Below are 14,623 nucleotides of genomic sequence, written 5' to 3'. Positions count from 1 at the left end.
GGTTCCCTGGAACACCAGCACCTAGGACCTGGTGCAAGCATCTGGAGGTCCAAGTCTTCTCGGGACTTGCAAGGCGTGACCTCCCCTTCTCCTCCCCACTTCCTCGAGGCCCCACACGCTCATGCACCCCCATGGCCGGGGGCCTCTGCACCTGCGGCTCCTCACTGGGGCCTTTCTGCCACCCGGCATGGGCAGCCTCTCCCCGACCTCAGAGCTCAGCTCCATTGCCAGATGGAAACATGAGAAAGAGCAGTAGCCAAGGGACCACAGGGTGGCGGAGTCTGGGGCCCACGGCGCATAGTCTGTGGTGGAGCTGGGGTCTGCATTAGGGGTTTGACCACGCTGGGAAGACCCTGAGGAAGCAACCATTGAACTGAGCCTGAGTGGTGGGGATCGGGGGTGGGCAAAACCCTAGCTGGAGAAACCACAGGGTAAAGGCACACAGGCTGGGGAGGGGGAAGACCCAGGAGGGGCCAGGCCAAGCCTCGGGGCTGGGACACCGGATGGGAAAGGGACTCCCGCATTTCTGGAGGCCTGGCCTTGGTCACCTGGGACAGGGAGAAAAGGTGATCACTCACTACAAGGTTTACTAAAGGAAACGCCGAGTGTCCTTAATCGGACTTGGCATCTCCTCCCAGGGCCTGCACTTAGTAGGTCTCAACACGTGCCTGTCCACTGCAGGCTGAGGGCGGAGTGGGCCCGCTCTCGAGGGTGACTAAGGTGATGGTGCCTGTTAAACGGTTTCAATGCTGTCCCTCTCCCCACCTGCACTCCCTTCTCCCCAGGCAAGCCACTGTCATCCTTCCCCGTCCTCAGACCCCTCCCTCAGCCTCTTCTCCTTTCTGAAGCTCAGGGAACTCCGACCTGACCAGCCACACACTGCATCGAGCCCTTCAGTGTCTGTCACTTGTCACAGGATAGAGCTTCGTGGGAATGTGCTTCATGAAATAGAAAAGGAAAAAGGATAGCGCTTCCCATCGTTGTCACCATGGCCTTGCACCATCTGGCCGCCACCTTCTCACTTCACCCACCACCTCTCCGCTCCCATCGTCCAGGGCCCAGAGGCTCCATGCACCTTCCTGGCCCAGATGTGGCCTGGTGGCTGATCCCGCTCCGTTCTGCTGAGTGACTGCCGTGGGCAGATTTCTGAGATGGCCCCCGGACTCCTAGGGAACACGCACTTGCAGCTTCCCAGGTAGTCAATCAAACACTAAGCTAGGTACTACAGTGAAGGGGCTTGGCAGACGTAACTCAGGGCCAAGCCAGTCAGCCTTAAGATACGGAGATGGGCCAGGCGCGGTGGCTCACGCCTATAATCCCAGCACTTTGGGAGGCCAAGGTGGGTGGATCACGAGGTCAAGAGATCGAGACCATCTGGTCAACAAGGTGAAACCCCATCTCTACTAAAAATACAAAAATTAGCTGGGCATGGTGGCGCACGTGCCTGTAGTCCCAGCAACTTGGGAGGCTGAGGCAGGAGAATTGCTTGAACCCAGGAGGTGGAGGTTGCAGTGAGCCGAGATCGCGCCATTGCACTCCAGCCTGCGTAACAAGAGCGAAACTCCGTCTCAAAAAAAAAAAAAAAAAAAAAAAAAAAAAAAAATACGGAGATGATCTTGCACGGGCCTGACTTTTACCCCGTGGCTTCTCCAGCCAGGGGTTTGCCTCTGCCAAATCCTCAACACCCAGGCAGGGCTGACTCCCCTCCAGCCTCCATCAGGTGAGTTTTAAAAGGACCCAGGTTCTTTCAGTGACAGAGAATCCAGCCCGGGGAGGGGATTCACGTGAGCTGTGGTCTGTGGGAAGAGGGGCCGGGCGTGGCAGGGAAAGCAGCCGTCGGTAGCTGCCGAGCCAGGCCCCGGGCTGACGGGCAAGGAAGTGGGCACCTCACAATGACAAATGCCAAGAACAAGACCAGGCCAATGATCTGAATGAACCTGGATGTGGGCTCTTCCCCAGTACCTCCGGCCTCCAGGAGGAAGTCCGGTCCAGCCAGCACCTGGAGTTCAGCCTGTAAGACCCTGAGCACAGAACGAGCCCCCACGTGCCCAGACTTCTGATCCACAGAAATGGAATGATAAATTCGTGTTGTGTGGGCCGGGCGTGGTGACTCATGCCTGTAATCCCAGCACTATGGGAGGCTGAGGCGGGACAATCACCTGAGGTCAGAAGTTCAAGACCAGCCTGGTCAGCATGGTGAAACCCCATTTCTACAAGAAAATACAAAAAAATAGCTGGGCATGGTGGCACATGCCTGTAATCCTAACCACTCGGGAGGCTGAGGCAGGAGAATCGCTTGAACCTGGGAGGTGGGGGTTGCAGTGAGTGGGGACCACGCCATTGCATTCCAGCCTGGGTGACAGAGTGATATCTCAAAAATAATAACAAAGGGATTGATACGTTTTTAAAAGAGAGGGAGAGACAGACTCCCTGTTGTAGTTTCTGATTTTTAGTCTTTACGCACACCTCTCATAAGCACGACAGAATGGGAAATACTACAGTGACATCTGGTCAAAGTAGAGACAGCTCAAAATGACAGTCCCCTAGCTAGAGCGGTGGTGTCTCATAGAACATTGTGATCAGAACACGCCATCTCTGGGGCACACAGGGAACAGACCACCGCAGCCCTGGCAGCGGTGACTCTCACTTCTTGTCTGACACCCCTGCATCTGCGCTGCAGCACCCAGGCTGGCGAGCACCCGGCCCACCTAGCGTGCCTGCACCGGTGGTCCCAGGTAAGCCTCCCTGGTGCCTGCTCCTCCATGGGAGCCTCTTTCCCCCCATTAGGGTAAATGCGGCCTCCATGCACCTTCTCCACGGACCTCAGTTCTAGCCTCAGGAGCTGTGGAGAGCCCACAAGGCTCACCCCACTCCAAGTTCCTGGCTGCACCCGCCCCACCAGCAATGTTGTCTGCAAATCAAAGTTGATTCCATCAGAGGAGCCCCCATTTCAAGAGGGCTTCCTACAGACTAGCACCGTCTGAAGTGCTTTGCAGGCAACATCTCATTTAGGGGTCGTAACCATCCTGCGAGTCACATACTGTTTGTTATTAACCCCACAGGACAGACGAGGAAATGGAGGCCCAGAGAGGGTGAGTAACTGGCCCCAAGTTACACAGCTAGTAAACAGGAGAGACAGGATTCAAACCCAGACCATCTGAAGCCAGAGCCCAGACCTGGAGCCACTGTGCCTCAGTCCCTCCTTCCTGGCCTGTGGGGTGCTCAGGATCCAAGACTCACCACCCAGGGAGGTGCACCCAGCAGCTCTCACGTCACCCAGCTGGAGCTGGCCCAGACTCACCTTTCTCTCTCAGGTATGTCACTGTGAACCTCAGCACAGGGGGGATGAGTTCGCCTTGATTCTTGTCTTTGAGGCTGAGAAAAGAGAAAAGAAAGTGACAGTTTTTACCTGAGTTTAATGGGTGATCACAATGAGAAGAGGTGCTGGTCCTCTCCACACCCCTGCGAAAACACAGGACCCAAGCACTGTCTAGGGAGAGGCAGGCTCAGCCCTCAGGAAGCAGAAAGTCTGGGGGCCAGTAATAAAATGATAGTGCAGTATTTGAGAACTCCATGAGAGGATATTTTTGATACAGGGAAGACCTGGGGGTTGGGAAGGGGTTCCCCAGGAGGCAACTTCAGAGCTGGGTTTTGAGGGATGAGTAGGAGCCTGCCAGAGGACAAAAGAAAGAAGGGCATTCTAGACAGGGAAGACATACCAGGAAGTCCCAGAGGTATGAGATGGCTTGGCTGTGAGGGCAGAACCTGAAGCCCTGGACTGGTTGCTGATTCAGTTAACAAACATCGCTGACAAAAGCCCAGCATGTCATCTGGGTTATCCTGTCTCTTACTGTGCTATTTTGAGACAGAGATTCACATAAAGACAGTTTGGCCAGGCGCGGTGGCTCACACCTGTAATCTCAGCACTTTGGGAGGCCAAGGTGAGCAGATCACCTGAGCCCAGGAGTTCAAGACTAGCCTGGCCAACATAGTAAAAACCCTGTCTCTATTAAAAATACAAAAATTAGCTGGACACAGTGGAATTAATAGATAGCCCACATCTATTAATATATTAGATGTGGCCAGGCGTGGTGGTTCACACCTGTAATCCCAGCATTTTGGGAGGCCAAGGCAGGTGGATCACAAGGTCAGGAGTTCGAGACCAGCCTGGACAACGTGATGAAACCCCATCTCTACTAAAAATACAAAAATTAGCCAAGTGTGGTGACACACAACTGTAATCCTAGCTACTCTGGAGGCTGAGGCAGGAGAATCGCTTGAACTGGGAGGCAGAGGTTGCAGTGAGCCGAGATTGCACCACTGCCCTCCAGCCTGGGTGACAGAGCGAGACTTCAATTCCAAAAATAAAAAAATATATATATATATTTTTTATATAATACATATATTTTATAAATTATATATGTAAATTATATATTTTTTTATTTGTGGTGATCCTAGTTTTACATCATACATATTTAATATAATACAGTCTATTTTCAATTTTCAGATGATATTACACCACCCTACTTACAGTGTAAGTCTCCCATCCCATCTTCTGCCTTTTTTGTGTGGTTTTTTTTTTTTTTTTTTGGGAGACACAGTCTTGCCCTGTGATCTTGGCTAGCTGCTGCCTTGACCTCCTAGGCTCAAGCAATCCTATCACCTCAGCCTCCCAAGTAGCTAGGACTACAGGCATGTGCCACCATGCCATGCCAGCTAATTTTTTGAATTTTTTGTAGTGACTGCATTTTGTCATGTTGCCCAGGCTAGTCTTGAACTCCTGAGCTCAAGCAATCCACCTGCCTTGGCTTCCCAAAGTGCTGGGATTACAGGCCACTGTGCTCAGCCCGTCTTCTTAATACATTATCCACTGTTCTAACATGTTTTAAGCCTCATACTACTTTTTTTGTTTAAACAGTCAATTCATTTTCGAAGATATTCTTAAAATGAGAAAATCAATTTATTTCCCGTTTACACATATTTGCCATTTGTAACACACTTCACGCCTTTGTAAGGGTCCCAATTTCCATTTGGCATTCTAGTTTTTAGTTCTGCAGTGCTTCTCTTCACATTTTGTATAGTGTAGTTCTGCTGAAAATAAATTCAGCCTTTTTGGTTTATCTGAAACAGTTTTTACCGGGCATTTAAAGTTTTTTGCTGGGTATGCAATTTTAGATTGAGAAATTTAGCTTTTTTTTCTTTTTCAGTATAATAGAGATGTTACTCCACCGTTTTCTGGCTTCCACCTTTCCGATGAGAAATCAGCTATAACTTTTTTTTTTTTTTTTCAGATGGAGTCTCACTTTGTTGCCCCAGGCTCAAGTGCAGTAGAACGATCTCAGCTCACTGCTACCTCTGCCCCTCAAGGTTCAGGTGAGTCTCCTGCCTCAGCCTCCCGAGTAGCTGGGATTACAGGTGTGCACCACTATGCCTGGCTGATTTTTATGTTTTTGATAGAGATGGGGTTTCACCACATTGGCCAGGCTGGTCTGGAACTCCTGATCTCAGGTGATCTACCTGCCTCAGCCTCTCAAAGTGCTGGGATTACAGGTGTGAGCCACCGCACCTAGCCAAGAAAAGTCTTTTCAACAAATGGTGCTGTAATAACATGCAAAGAAGCAAATCAGACCTTGCCTCACAACATATATAAAAATCTACTCAAAATATATCAAAGATCCAAATCTAACAGCTCAATTGTAAAACTCTTGGAAAAAAAACACAGGCATGTCATAACCTTGGATTTGGCAATGGTTTCTTAGATAAAACACCAAAAGCACAAGTGACAAAATAAAAAAAATAGATACCGTGGCTCACGCCTGTAATCCCAGCGCTTTGGGAGGCTGAGGCAGGTGAATCGCAAGGTCAGGAGTTTGAGACCAGCCTGGCCAACATGGTGAAAACCCATCTCTACTCAAATTACAAAAAATTAGCTGGGCCTAGTGGCAGGCACCTGTAATCCCAGCTACTCTGGAGGCTGAGGCAGGAGAACTGCTTGAACCTGGAAGGCAGAGGTTGCAGTGAGCCAAGATCTTGTCATTGCACTCCAGCCTGGGCAACAGAGCAAGACTTTGTCTCAAAATAAAAATAAAAAACAGGGCCGGTCGCGGTGGCTCACGCCTGTAATCCCAGCACTTTGGGAGGCCAAGGTGGGCGGATCACAAGATCAGGAGTTTGAGACCAGCCTGGCCAATATGGTGAAACCCTGTCTCTACTAAAAATACAAAAATTAGCCAGGCATGGTGGTGCACGTCTGTAGTCTCAGCTACTTGGGAGGCTGAGGCAGAAGAATCACTTGAACCTGGGAGGTGGAGGTTGCAGTGAGCCAAGATCGTGCCACTGCACTCCAGCCTGGGCAACAGAGCAAGACTCCGTCTCAAAAAAAAAAAAAAAAAGAAAAAAATATTTTAAAAAACCCACATAATTAAATAAATGACACTAACAGCTGGGCGTGATGGCTCACACCTGTAATCCCAACACATTGGGAGGCCGAGGCAGGTGGTTCACCTGAGGTCAGGAGTTTGAGACCAGCCTGACCAACATGGAAAAACCCTGTTTCTACCAAAGATACAAAATTAGCCAAGCATGGTAGCACACGCCTGTAGTTCCAGCTACTCGGGAAGCTGAAACAGGAGAATCGCTGGAACCCGGGAGGCGGAGGTTGCGGTGAGCTGAGATTGTGCCATTGCACTCTAGCCTGGAAACAAAAGTGAAACTCTGTCTCAAAAAAAAAAAAAAAAAAAAGAAAGAAACAGTAACAAGCATTGGTGACTGTGGAGAAATCGGAACCATCATACCTTGCCAATGGGAATGTAAAATGGTGCAAAGACTTTGGAAAACAGTTTGGCATTCTCTAAAACTTAAACATAGACTTGCCAAGGAACCCAGCAATTCCACTCCTAGACACAAATGCAAGAGAATAGAAAATGTTCACACAAAATCTAGCATGTGAATTTTCAGAGCAGCATTATTCATGATGGCCATAAAGTAGAAACAACCCAAATATTCATTATGAACAAAGGGATAAATAAAATCTGGCCTACCGATACAATGTTATAATCAGCGGCATCAAGGATGGACCTTGAAAACATGCTAAACAAAAAATCCACAAAAGGCCACATATTGTGTGATTAAATTTTATGAAATGTCCTAAATAGGCAGTATTTATAGATATTAAAAGTACTTGCCAGGGCTTGCGGAAGGGAGGAATAGGGAGAGGCTGCTAATGGGTGCGGGGTTTCTTTTTGGAGTGATGAAAACATTCTAGAATTAGGTAATGGTGATAAGCAGCTTTGTGCATATGCGAAAAACCACTGAATGGAGTCATCAGAGAAGGCTTCCTGGAGGAAGGGGTGATGAGGGAGGAAGAACAGGCAAAGCGCCGGCAACAGGAACCAGCTCACATGGTCTGCACACCCCGTTGTTAAGCCCCTGTGGTCCTGGAGGGTGAGGACGGCAGGGTTTCACCCCCAGTAATAGCAAGAAATTGGGACAAGTTAAGAAAAGTCCAACACTGTGAGAATGTGCAGGTAAGAATCACTCTTCAGCTCCCACCACCCCTTAGGGGCCGCCCAGGAAGGCAAGGCTGGGCAGGCACCTGCAGTGATCTTGGGCCCCTCTTGGGGGCACTGGTGAGAACTCAGCCCTCCAGGACCAGGCCCAGCCAGCAGGCCAGGATTTTCAAGCTATCAAGTGATGGAAAATGCCAGAGCTTGCAGAGCGTGATAGCTCATGCCTGTAATCCCAGCACTTTGGGAAGCTGAAGTGGATGGAACACCTGATGTTAGGAGTTTAAGAGCAGCCTGACCAACATGGTGAAACCCCATCTCTACTAAAAATACAAAACTTAGCCAGGTGTGGTGGTGGGCATCTGTAGTCCCAGCTACTGGGGAGGCTGAGACTGGAGAATTGCTTGAACCCGTAAGGTGGAGGTTGCAGTGAGCTGAGATAGCGCCACTGTACTCCAGCCTGGGTGACTCCATCTGAAAAAAAGACTCTGTCTGGAAAAAAAAAAAAAAAAAAGCCGGGCACGGTGGCTCATGCCTGTAATCGCAGCACTTTGGGAGGCTGAGTTGGGTGGATTGCCTGAGCTCAGAGTTCGACACCAGCCTGGGCAACATGGTGAAACTCCGTGTCTACTAAAATACAAAAAAAATTAGCCGGGTATGGTGGCGTGCACCAGCAGTCCCAGCTACTCGAAAGGCTGAGGCAGGAGCATTGCATGAACCTGGGAGGCAGAGGTTGCAGTTCCAGCCTAAACAACAGAGCAAGACTCCGATTCAAAAGAAAAGAAAAAAGAAAAGAAAGAAAATGCTGAGGCCAGGCACGATGGCTCACGCATATAATCCCAGCACTTTGGGAGGCCAGGGCAGGTGGATCACGAGGTCAGGAGATCAAGACCATCCTGGCCAACATGGTGAAACCCCGTCTGTACTAAAAATATAAAAATTAGCTGGGCGTGGTGGCGTGAGCCTGTAATTATAGCTACTCGGGAGGCTGAGGCAGGAGAATCACATGAAGCAGGTAGTCAGAGGCTGCAGCGAGCCGAGATTGGCGACAGAGCGAGAAAATGCCAGAGCTCAGCCATGTCCTGCCCCACCCAGCCCTAAGGACACATCAGTCTCTTCCCTGTACCCACCCCACCCTCTAGCTGCCCACACGGCCCTCCTGTTTCCATTTTTCCTCTTCAGGGATGGCAAGCAAAGGCCTCTTGAAACTGACTTCCCTTTACTATATTAACTTAATTAGCTTATTCTAAGGTGATAGCTTTCTGCCATATGCCTCTAAAGTTAACTCGGCAAATTAACATTTGTGAATAGGATTCAGTTATGAATTTTAATGACTTTCATTCATTCACAGTGCAAACAAATTACATATCTAGTGCTTCCTTTAAAATGTTTATTGCCGGCCAGGCGTGGTGGCTCACGCCTGTAATCCAAGCACTTTGGAGGCCAAGGCAGGCGGATCACCTGAGGTGGGGAGTTCAAGACCAGCCTGACCAACATGGTGAAACCCCGTCTTTAAAAAAAAAAAAAAAGTTTATTGCCACTTTATTACAATCGTTGGCAATGCAACAACATAAAATATTAAAGAGCCAACTGCATGGATTCTCTCTCCAAGCGGTGCGTGCAGAGGGTTTTTCAAAGGTTGTCCAGTGTGGCCCACTGTCCTGAAAGCAGCTAAGGTCTGGACTTTTACAGTTACAACTGGCCCTGGATAGGGATGGACTGTTGACAGAGCCAACAGCCCTGCGTCAGCATGTTCTGAAAGGTACCTGCTTGGAATGCAGGGCTAACAGCGTCCCTGATGGCTGTCTAGGAGCCAAGAGGCCTACATCCCTGGCTAGCAAATTGCCCACACTTCACTCAGGTAGACGGCTTTTGAAGTCTGTGAGCTATGCTTGCTTTTTTTCTTTCTTTTTTTTTTTTTTTTTTTTTGAGACAGAGTTTCCCCCTTGTTTCCCAGGTTGGAGTGCAATGGCACGATCTCAGCTCACTGAGCCTCCTGCCTCCTGGGTTCAAGCAATTCTCCTGCCTCAGCCTCCCAACAAAACTTAGCAGGGTGTGGTGGTGTGCGCCTGTAATCCCAGCTACTCAGGATGCTGAGGCAGGAGAATTGTTGAACCTGGGAGGCGGAGGTTGCAGTGAGCCAAAATGGTGCTACTGCACTCCAGTCTGGGCAACAGAGTGAAACTCCATCTCAATTAAAAAAAAAAAAAAAAAATTCTGGCCTGCTGGCTGAGCCTGGTCAAGGAGTGAGTTCTCACCAGTGCCCCCAAGAGAGGCCCAAGGTCACTGCAGGTGCCTGCTCAGCCCAGCCTTCTGGGCAGCCCCTAAGGGGTGGTGGAAGGCGGAAGAGTGGTTTATAGCTGCACATTCTCAGTGTTTGAAAAAGGAAAAGGAAGTACCATTTGGTAGTAAAATGTGTGTTCCAGACATACTTGGGGTACACATTCTATTTCAACATACACTATTTTCTCTTGCTCATTCATTGTCAAAGTGCTGACAAAATATTTCTCCAAATGACAATCGCTTGTGCGTGTGGCTAGTTGGGGAAGGCGAGGGGTGAAACAGTCAGAGCTGTGCAGTCCAACAGTCCAAAGTCACATGTGACGATTCTAATTTACATTAGTTAAAATGAAATAAAATTAGAAATTCAGCATTTGCACTAGCCAGATGAGAACACTGCCTTCCACACCAGGCCGAGCAGACCTCATCCATCCTCACAGAGTTCCATCAAATAGTGCTGATCGAGGGACCCATGCTGGGGCACCAATGGGCCTCTTTAGCTGGGATACACCCAAGATGCCCACCCAACTTCACATTTGCACTCCAGGCCTGGCCCTCTCCTGGACTCAAGCACCCTGGAAGCTCCCTCGCTGGCTCTGGGAATGAGAGTTAGACACACTTCCCTCCCCCCATAGTCAAATCTGCTCACCACTCACCACCACCTGCTTCATTTTCATTAAGAGCCTTCATGTGGCCTCAGTAACTAATTACCATAAACTTGGTAGCTTAAAACACCACAAATGGGCCAGGTGCGGCGGCTCATGCCTGTAATCCCAGCACTTTGGGAGGCCGAGACGGGCAGATCACCTGAGGTCAGGACCAGCCTGGCCAACATGGTGAAACCCTGTCTCTACTAAAAATACAAAAATTACCTGGGTGTGGTGGTGGGCGCCTGTAATCCCAGCTACTCGGGAGCCTGAGGCAGGAGAACTGCTTGAAACTGGGGGCAGAGGTTGCAGAGAGCTGAGCTCACGTCACTGCACTCCAGCCTGGGTGACAGTGAGACTCTGTCTCAAACAACAAAAGAGCAAAAAAACCAAAAACAAAAACAAACTACCACCCAAATGTATTATCTTACATCTGGAGGTGTCAGGAGTCGAGAAGGGACTGACCCGACTGGGTTCCACCTGGAGGCTCCGGGGAGAATCCATCCTTGCCTTTTTCAGTTTCTAAGGGTGTCTGCTTACCTTCTGGCCCTGCACCCCTCCGGCCTCTGCTTCCGCTGCCACATCTCTTCTCTGACTCTGACCCTCCTGCCTCCCTCTTGTAAAGATGCTGGCGATTGCTTTGGGTCCACCAGAGAACCCAGGATAATCCCCCATCCCAATATCCTTCACTTAATCATTTCTGCAAAGTCCCTTTGGATGTGCAAGGTGACCTAATTACAGGTTCTGAGAATGACGGCATGGAGTTTATTGGGGGCCGTGATTCTGCCTCCCACCCTGCCCTCCCTGAGCTCCACCACTCCTGGCCAACAAAGAAACAGGCAGGTCCCCAGGGCCAAATCCACTTCCCTCTAACCCCAGGAATGGCTTTGCCCACATGGCTCAGGAAGGGAAGGTAAACAGTGTACCTGCTCCCCTGGCCAGATGCTGCCAGAGCCGCCTCAGTTCTCAAAACCTTTCAAAATGTTTCAAAATCTACCCTGGGTGGTCGAGGTGGGCAGATCATTTGAGGTCAGGATTTCGAGACCAGCCTGGCCAACATGGTGAAGGCCCATCTCTACTGAAAATACAAAAATTAGCTGGGCGTCATGGTGGGCACCTGTAATCCCAGCTAATTGGGAGGCTGAGGCAGGAGAATTGCTTGAACCTGGGAGGGAGAGGTTGTAGTGAGCTGAGATCTTACCACTGCACTCCAGCCTGGGCCTTAAGAATCATGAGACTTTAAAGTAAAGAAACCAAATCACAGGCTGGGCACGGTGGCTCACCTGAGGTCAGGAGTTTGAGACCAGCCTGGCTAACATGGTGAAACCCCATCTCTACTAAAAATACAAAAATTAGCTGAGCATGATGTGGGTGCCTGTAATCTCAGCTAATTGGGAGGCTGAGGCAGGAGAATTGCTTGAACCCGGGAGGGGGAGGTTGTAGTGAGCTTAGATCACTCCACCACCAGGTGGGCCTTAAGAATCATCAGACTTCAGGCCGGGCGCAGAGGCTCACGCCTGTAATCCCAGCACTTTTGGAGGCCGAGGTGGGCAGATCACGAGGTCAGGAGATTGAGACCATCCTGGCCAACATGGTGAAACCTCATCTCTACTAAAATAAAAAAAATTAGCTGGGCATGGTGGTGTGCACTTGTAGTCCCAGCTACTCGGGAGGCTGAGGCAGGAGAATCACTTGGACCCAGTAAGCGGAGGTTGCAGTGAGCCTAGATCATGCCATTGCACTCCAGCCTGGCAATAGAGCAAGTCTCCGTCTCAAAAAGTTTAAAAAAAAAAAAAAGAATCATCAGACTTTAAAGAAACCAAATCACATGGGAGTTTCTAACAAGAAATGACTGATGAATGCACACGGAAATGAGTGCATTGCTTTCCAGGATCCGTGACCATCTCTCTGGGTCTGGTTTTCCTGAACATCGTATACCTCCAACCTGGCCGCCCCCCAGTGGTTGTAGGAGGGAATGTCTCCCCACTGCCATCATTCCAGGTGGCTCGCTGCCTGGCCAATCACCAGGGTGGGGGATTCCAGGAGGGTCAGGGAGCTCACCAGCAACTGGGGGAGCAGTCAGAGAAACTCACAGTGGGAGTCTGCTCAGAACAGGGTTGCCATGGGGGAGAACTGTGAGTCCAGAGCATCAGGGAAGGCTTCTCAGAAGAGGAGGTACTACTGAGGTGAGTCATAAAATGTGGATGAAGCTGCCTGATAAAATGGGGGAAGGACGGGGGCACAGAATGATTTACAAGGAATTTTAAAAGACTGCATAACAGGCTGGGTGCGGTGGCTCGTGCCTGTAATCCCAGCTCTTTGGGAGGCTGAGGTGGGTGGATTGCTTGAGGTCAAGAGTCTGAGACCAGCCAGGCAACATGGCCAAACCCTGTCTCTACTGAAAATACAAAAAAATTAGCCCGGCATGGTGGTGTGCCTGTAGACCCAGCTACTCGGGAGGCTGAGGCAGGAGAATAGCTTGAACCCAGAGGTTGCAGTGAGCTGAGATGGGGCTACTGTACTCCAGCCTGGGCAGCAGAGCAAGATCCTGTCCCCGCCACCCCCCAAAAAGACTGTATAACAGAAATAAGGAAACAAGCTGAGAGAAGAAGTGAGTTCAAGGTTGTGGGAAGTAGAAAAGTTCCTTTTTAGAGTTTCCTTTCTTGTTAGAGAATAAGTGTGCTGATAACCTTGTTAAGCTCTATCCTCTGTAGCCATTAGACATGCCGTGCCCTAAGCACGTAGTACATTCTATGTCCTTGTACTTTGACCCAGATATCTGTGCTGGACGTGCTCACAGGCATGTCCCAGCTCTCCACTGCTTTTACCTGTTTAGAAAAGTTGTAAGTTGTTAGCCAATCGGGTTTCAGTTTAGATTGTGAGGTCTGGCTCCAGCCGACAGAGATCAGACACAGCAGTAGGACATCCCCAAATGTGTAAGGGATAAATTTGTGTGTTTCCCTTTGTTCATTGTACTCTCATGGCAAGATGGCTAACGAGGGTACCCTTCCTGCAGTCCAGGAAGTAAAAGTTGCGTTACTGAAAGATCCTTTGTCTCAGTGCTAATCTTTCTTTGCGGCACTGAGCATCTATTTCCAACATGTATTTCCAACAAAGGTCATGCGGCTGATAAAGGACAGGTTATGCTGCGGTGACAATGACCCTAAATCTCAGCAGCTGGGCCCAGCACAAGCCTGTCTTCACTATGCCTGTGTCCAGCCTGGGTGTTAGCAGAGTGCACAGTGATGCAGGGATGAGGGACGCAGAGTGACGAGGCACCGTCTCCACCTGACCCGGGCCTGTACATCACCACGAGAGGCCGCTGCCCACTGGCTCGGGAAGCTTTGTCCTAGCATGACGCGCCCCACACCCACACCTAAGCACATCCCATGACCGCACCCTCCCTGAAGGTGGTGGGGGGAGTCCTACTGTGTACCTGGAGCACAGAGAGCAGCAGTAACGGAAGCTGGGGCGGGAACCTCATGGATCCCCGTCCGCTACCCACTCCTGGTCATCCCCACCAGGCACAGAGCAGCGAGCCAAGCTCAGGCTTTATCTTTCCCACAGGGTTAAGCTCGGTTGCTGGAAGCAAAGGTCTGGGGAAAATGTCTCTAGACCCGGAAGCACCCAGAGCTCCCAGGGCCCCCGGGGCATAGGCGCAAACACATCCCGGCTCACTTACTATTGCAGACTGACGCCAAACTGCTGGGTGGGCAGTGGGGGCCGCGGCGGCGGCGTCTTGGCAGAAGGTGGCGGCCGGCCCTCGTGCAGGCTGTGGAGCTTCTCATCGTACCTGCAGACACAACAGAGGCTGGGCTCCCACCTGGCAGGGGCAGCTGGCAGCCAAGGAGGCGCTGGGTGGGGCTGGATGACCCACAAACATCTGCAGGACACCTGGGCGTCGCATCCCTCTGGGCACACAGGCCACACCACCAGCTAGCTCACACACACACACAGACACACACACACACAAACACAGTCACCATCCCCCATTGCCGTGGGCATTCTCGCAAGACGCAGTGGTCCAACCCCCAGCAAATGTGCAGTCTCTCCTTCAAGCCCTGGCCAGCGGCCCTACCCCAACCAGCAGAGCAGCTTCACCTGCTTGCCAGGCTGTCAGTCCTAAGGTGGGCGTGACCACAGCTCTCCAGAGTCTGAATTTAAGACAAGAGCTGGCTCACAATGCTAATG

General features: G+C 50.5%; 1 protein-coding gene across 1 annotated transcript in view; it reads right to left on the bottom strand.

Moving 5' to 3' along the window:
- Positions 1 to 14,623, bottom strand: part of ARHGAP8 (Rho GTPase activating protein 8) — an 81,912-nt gene that overhangs the window by 11,528 nt on the left and 55,761 nt on the right. Inside the window, exons 7-8 of the mRNA XM_064368200.1 lie at positions 14,115 to 14,225; positions 3,302 to 3,375 (exon numbers count right to left, since the gene is read on the bottom strand). Of these exons, the coding sequence (XP_064224270.1) occupies positions 3,302 to 3,375; positions 14,115 to 14,225 (185 nt within the window). The remainder of the gene's footprint in view (positions 1 to 3,301; positions 3,376 to 14,114; positions 14,226 to 14,623) is intronic.

This window comes from Aotus nancymaae, unplaced genomic scaffold, assembly GCF_030222135.1.
Source record: "Aotus nancymaae isolate 86718 unplaced genomic scaffold, 86718_ANA_hifiasm-v0.15.2.pri h1tg000076l, whole genome shotgun sequence".
NCBI lineage: Eukaryota > Metazoa > Chordata > Mammalia > Primates > Aotidae > Aotus > Aotus nancymaae.
The sequence above is the reverse complement of the archived record's forward strand: the minus strand, read 5'-3'. Positions and strand labels throughout refer to the sequence as shown.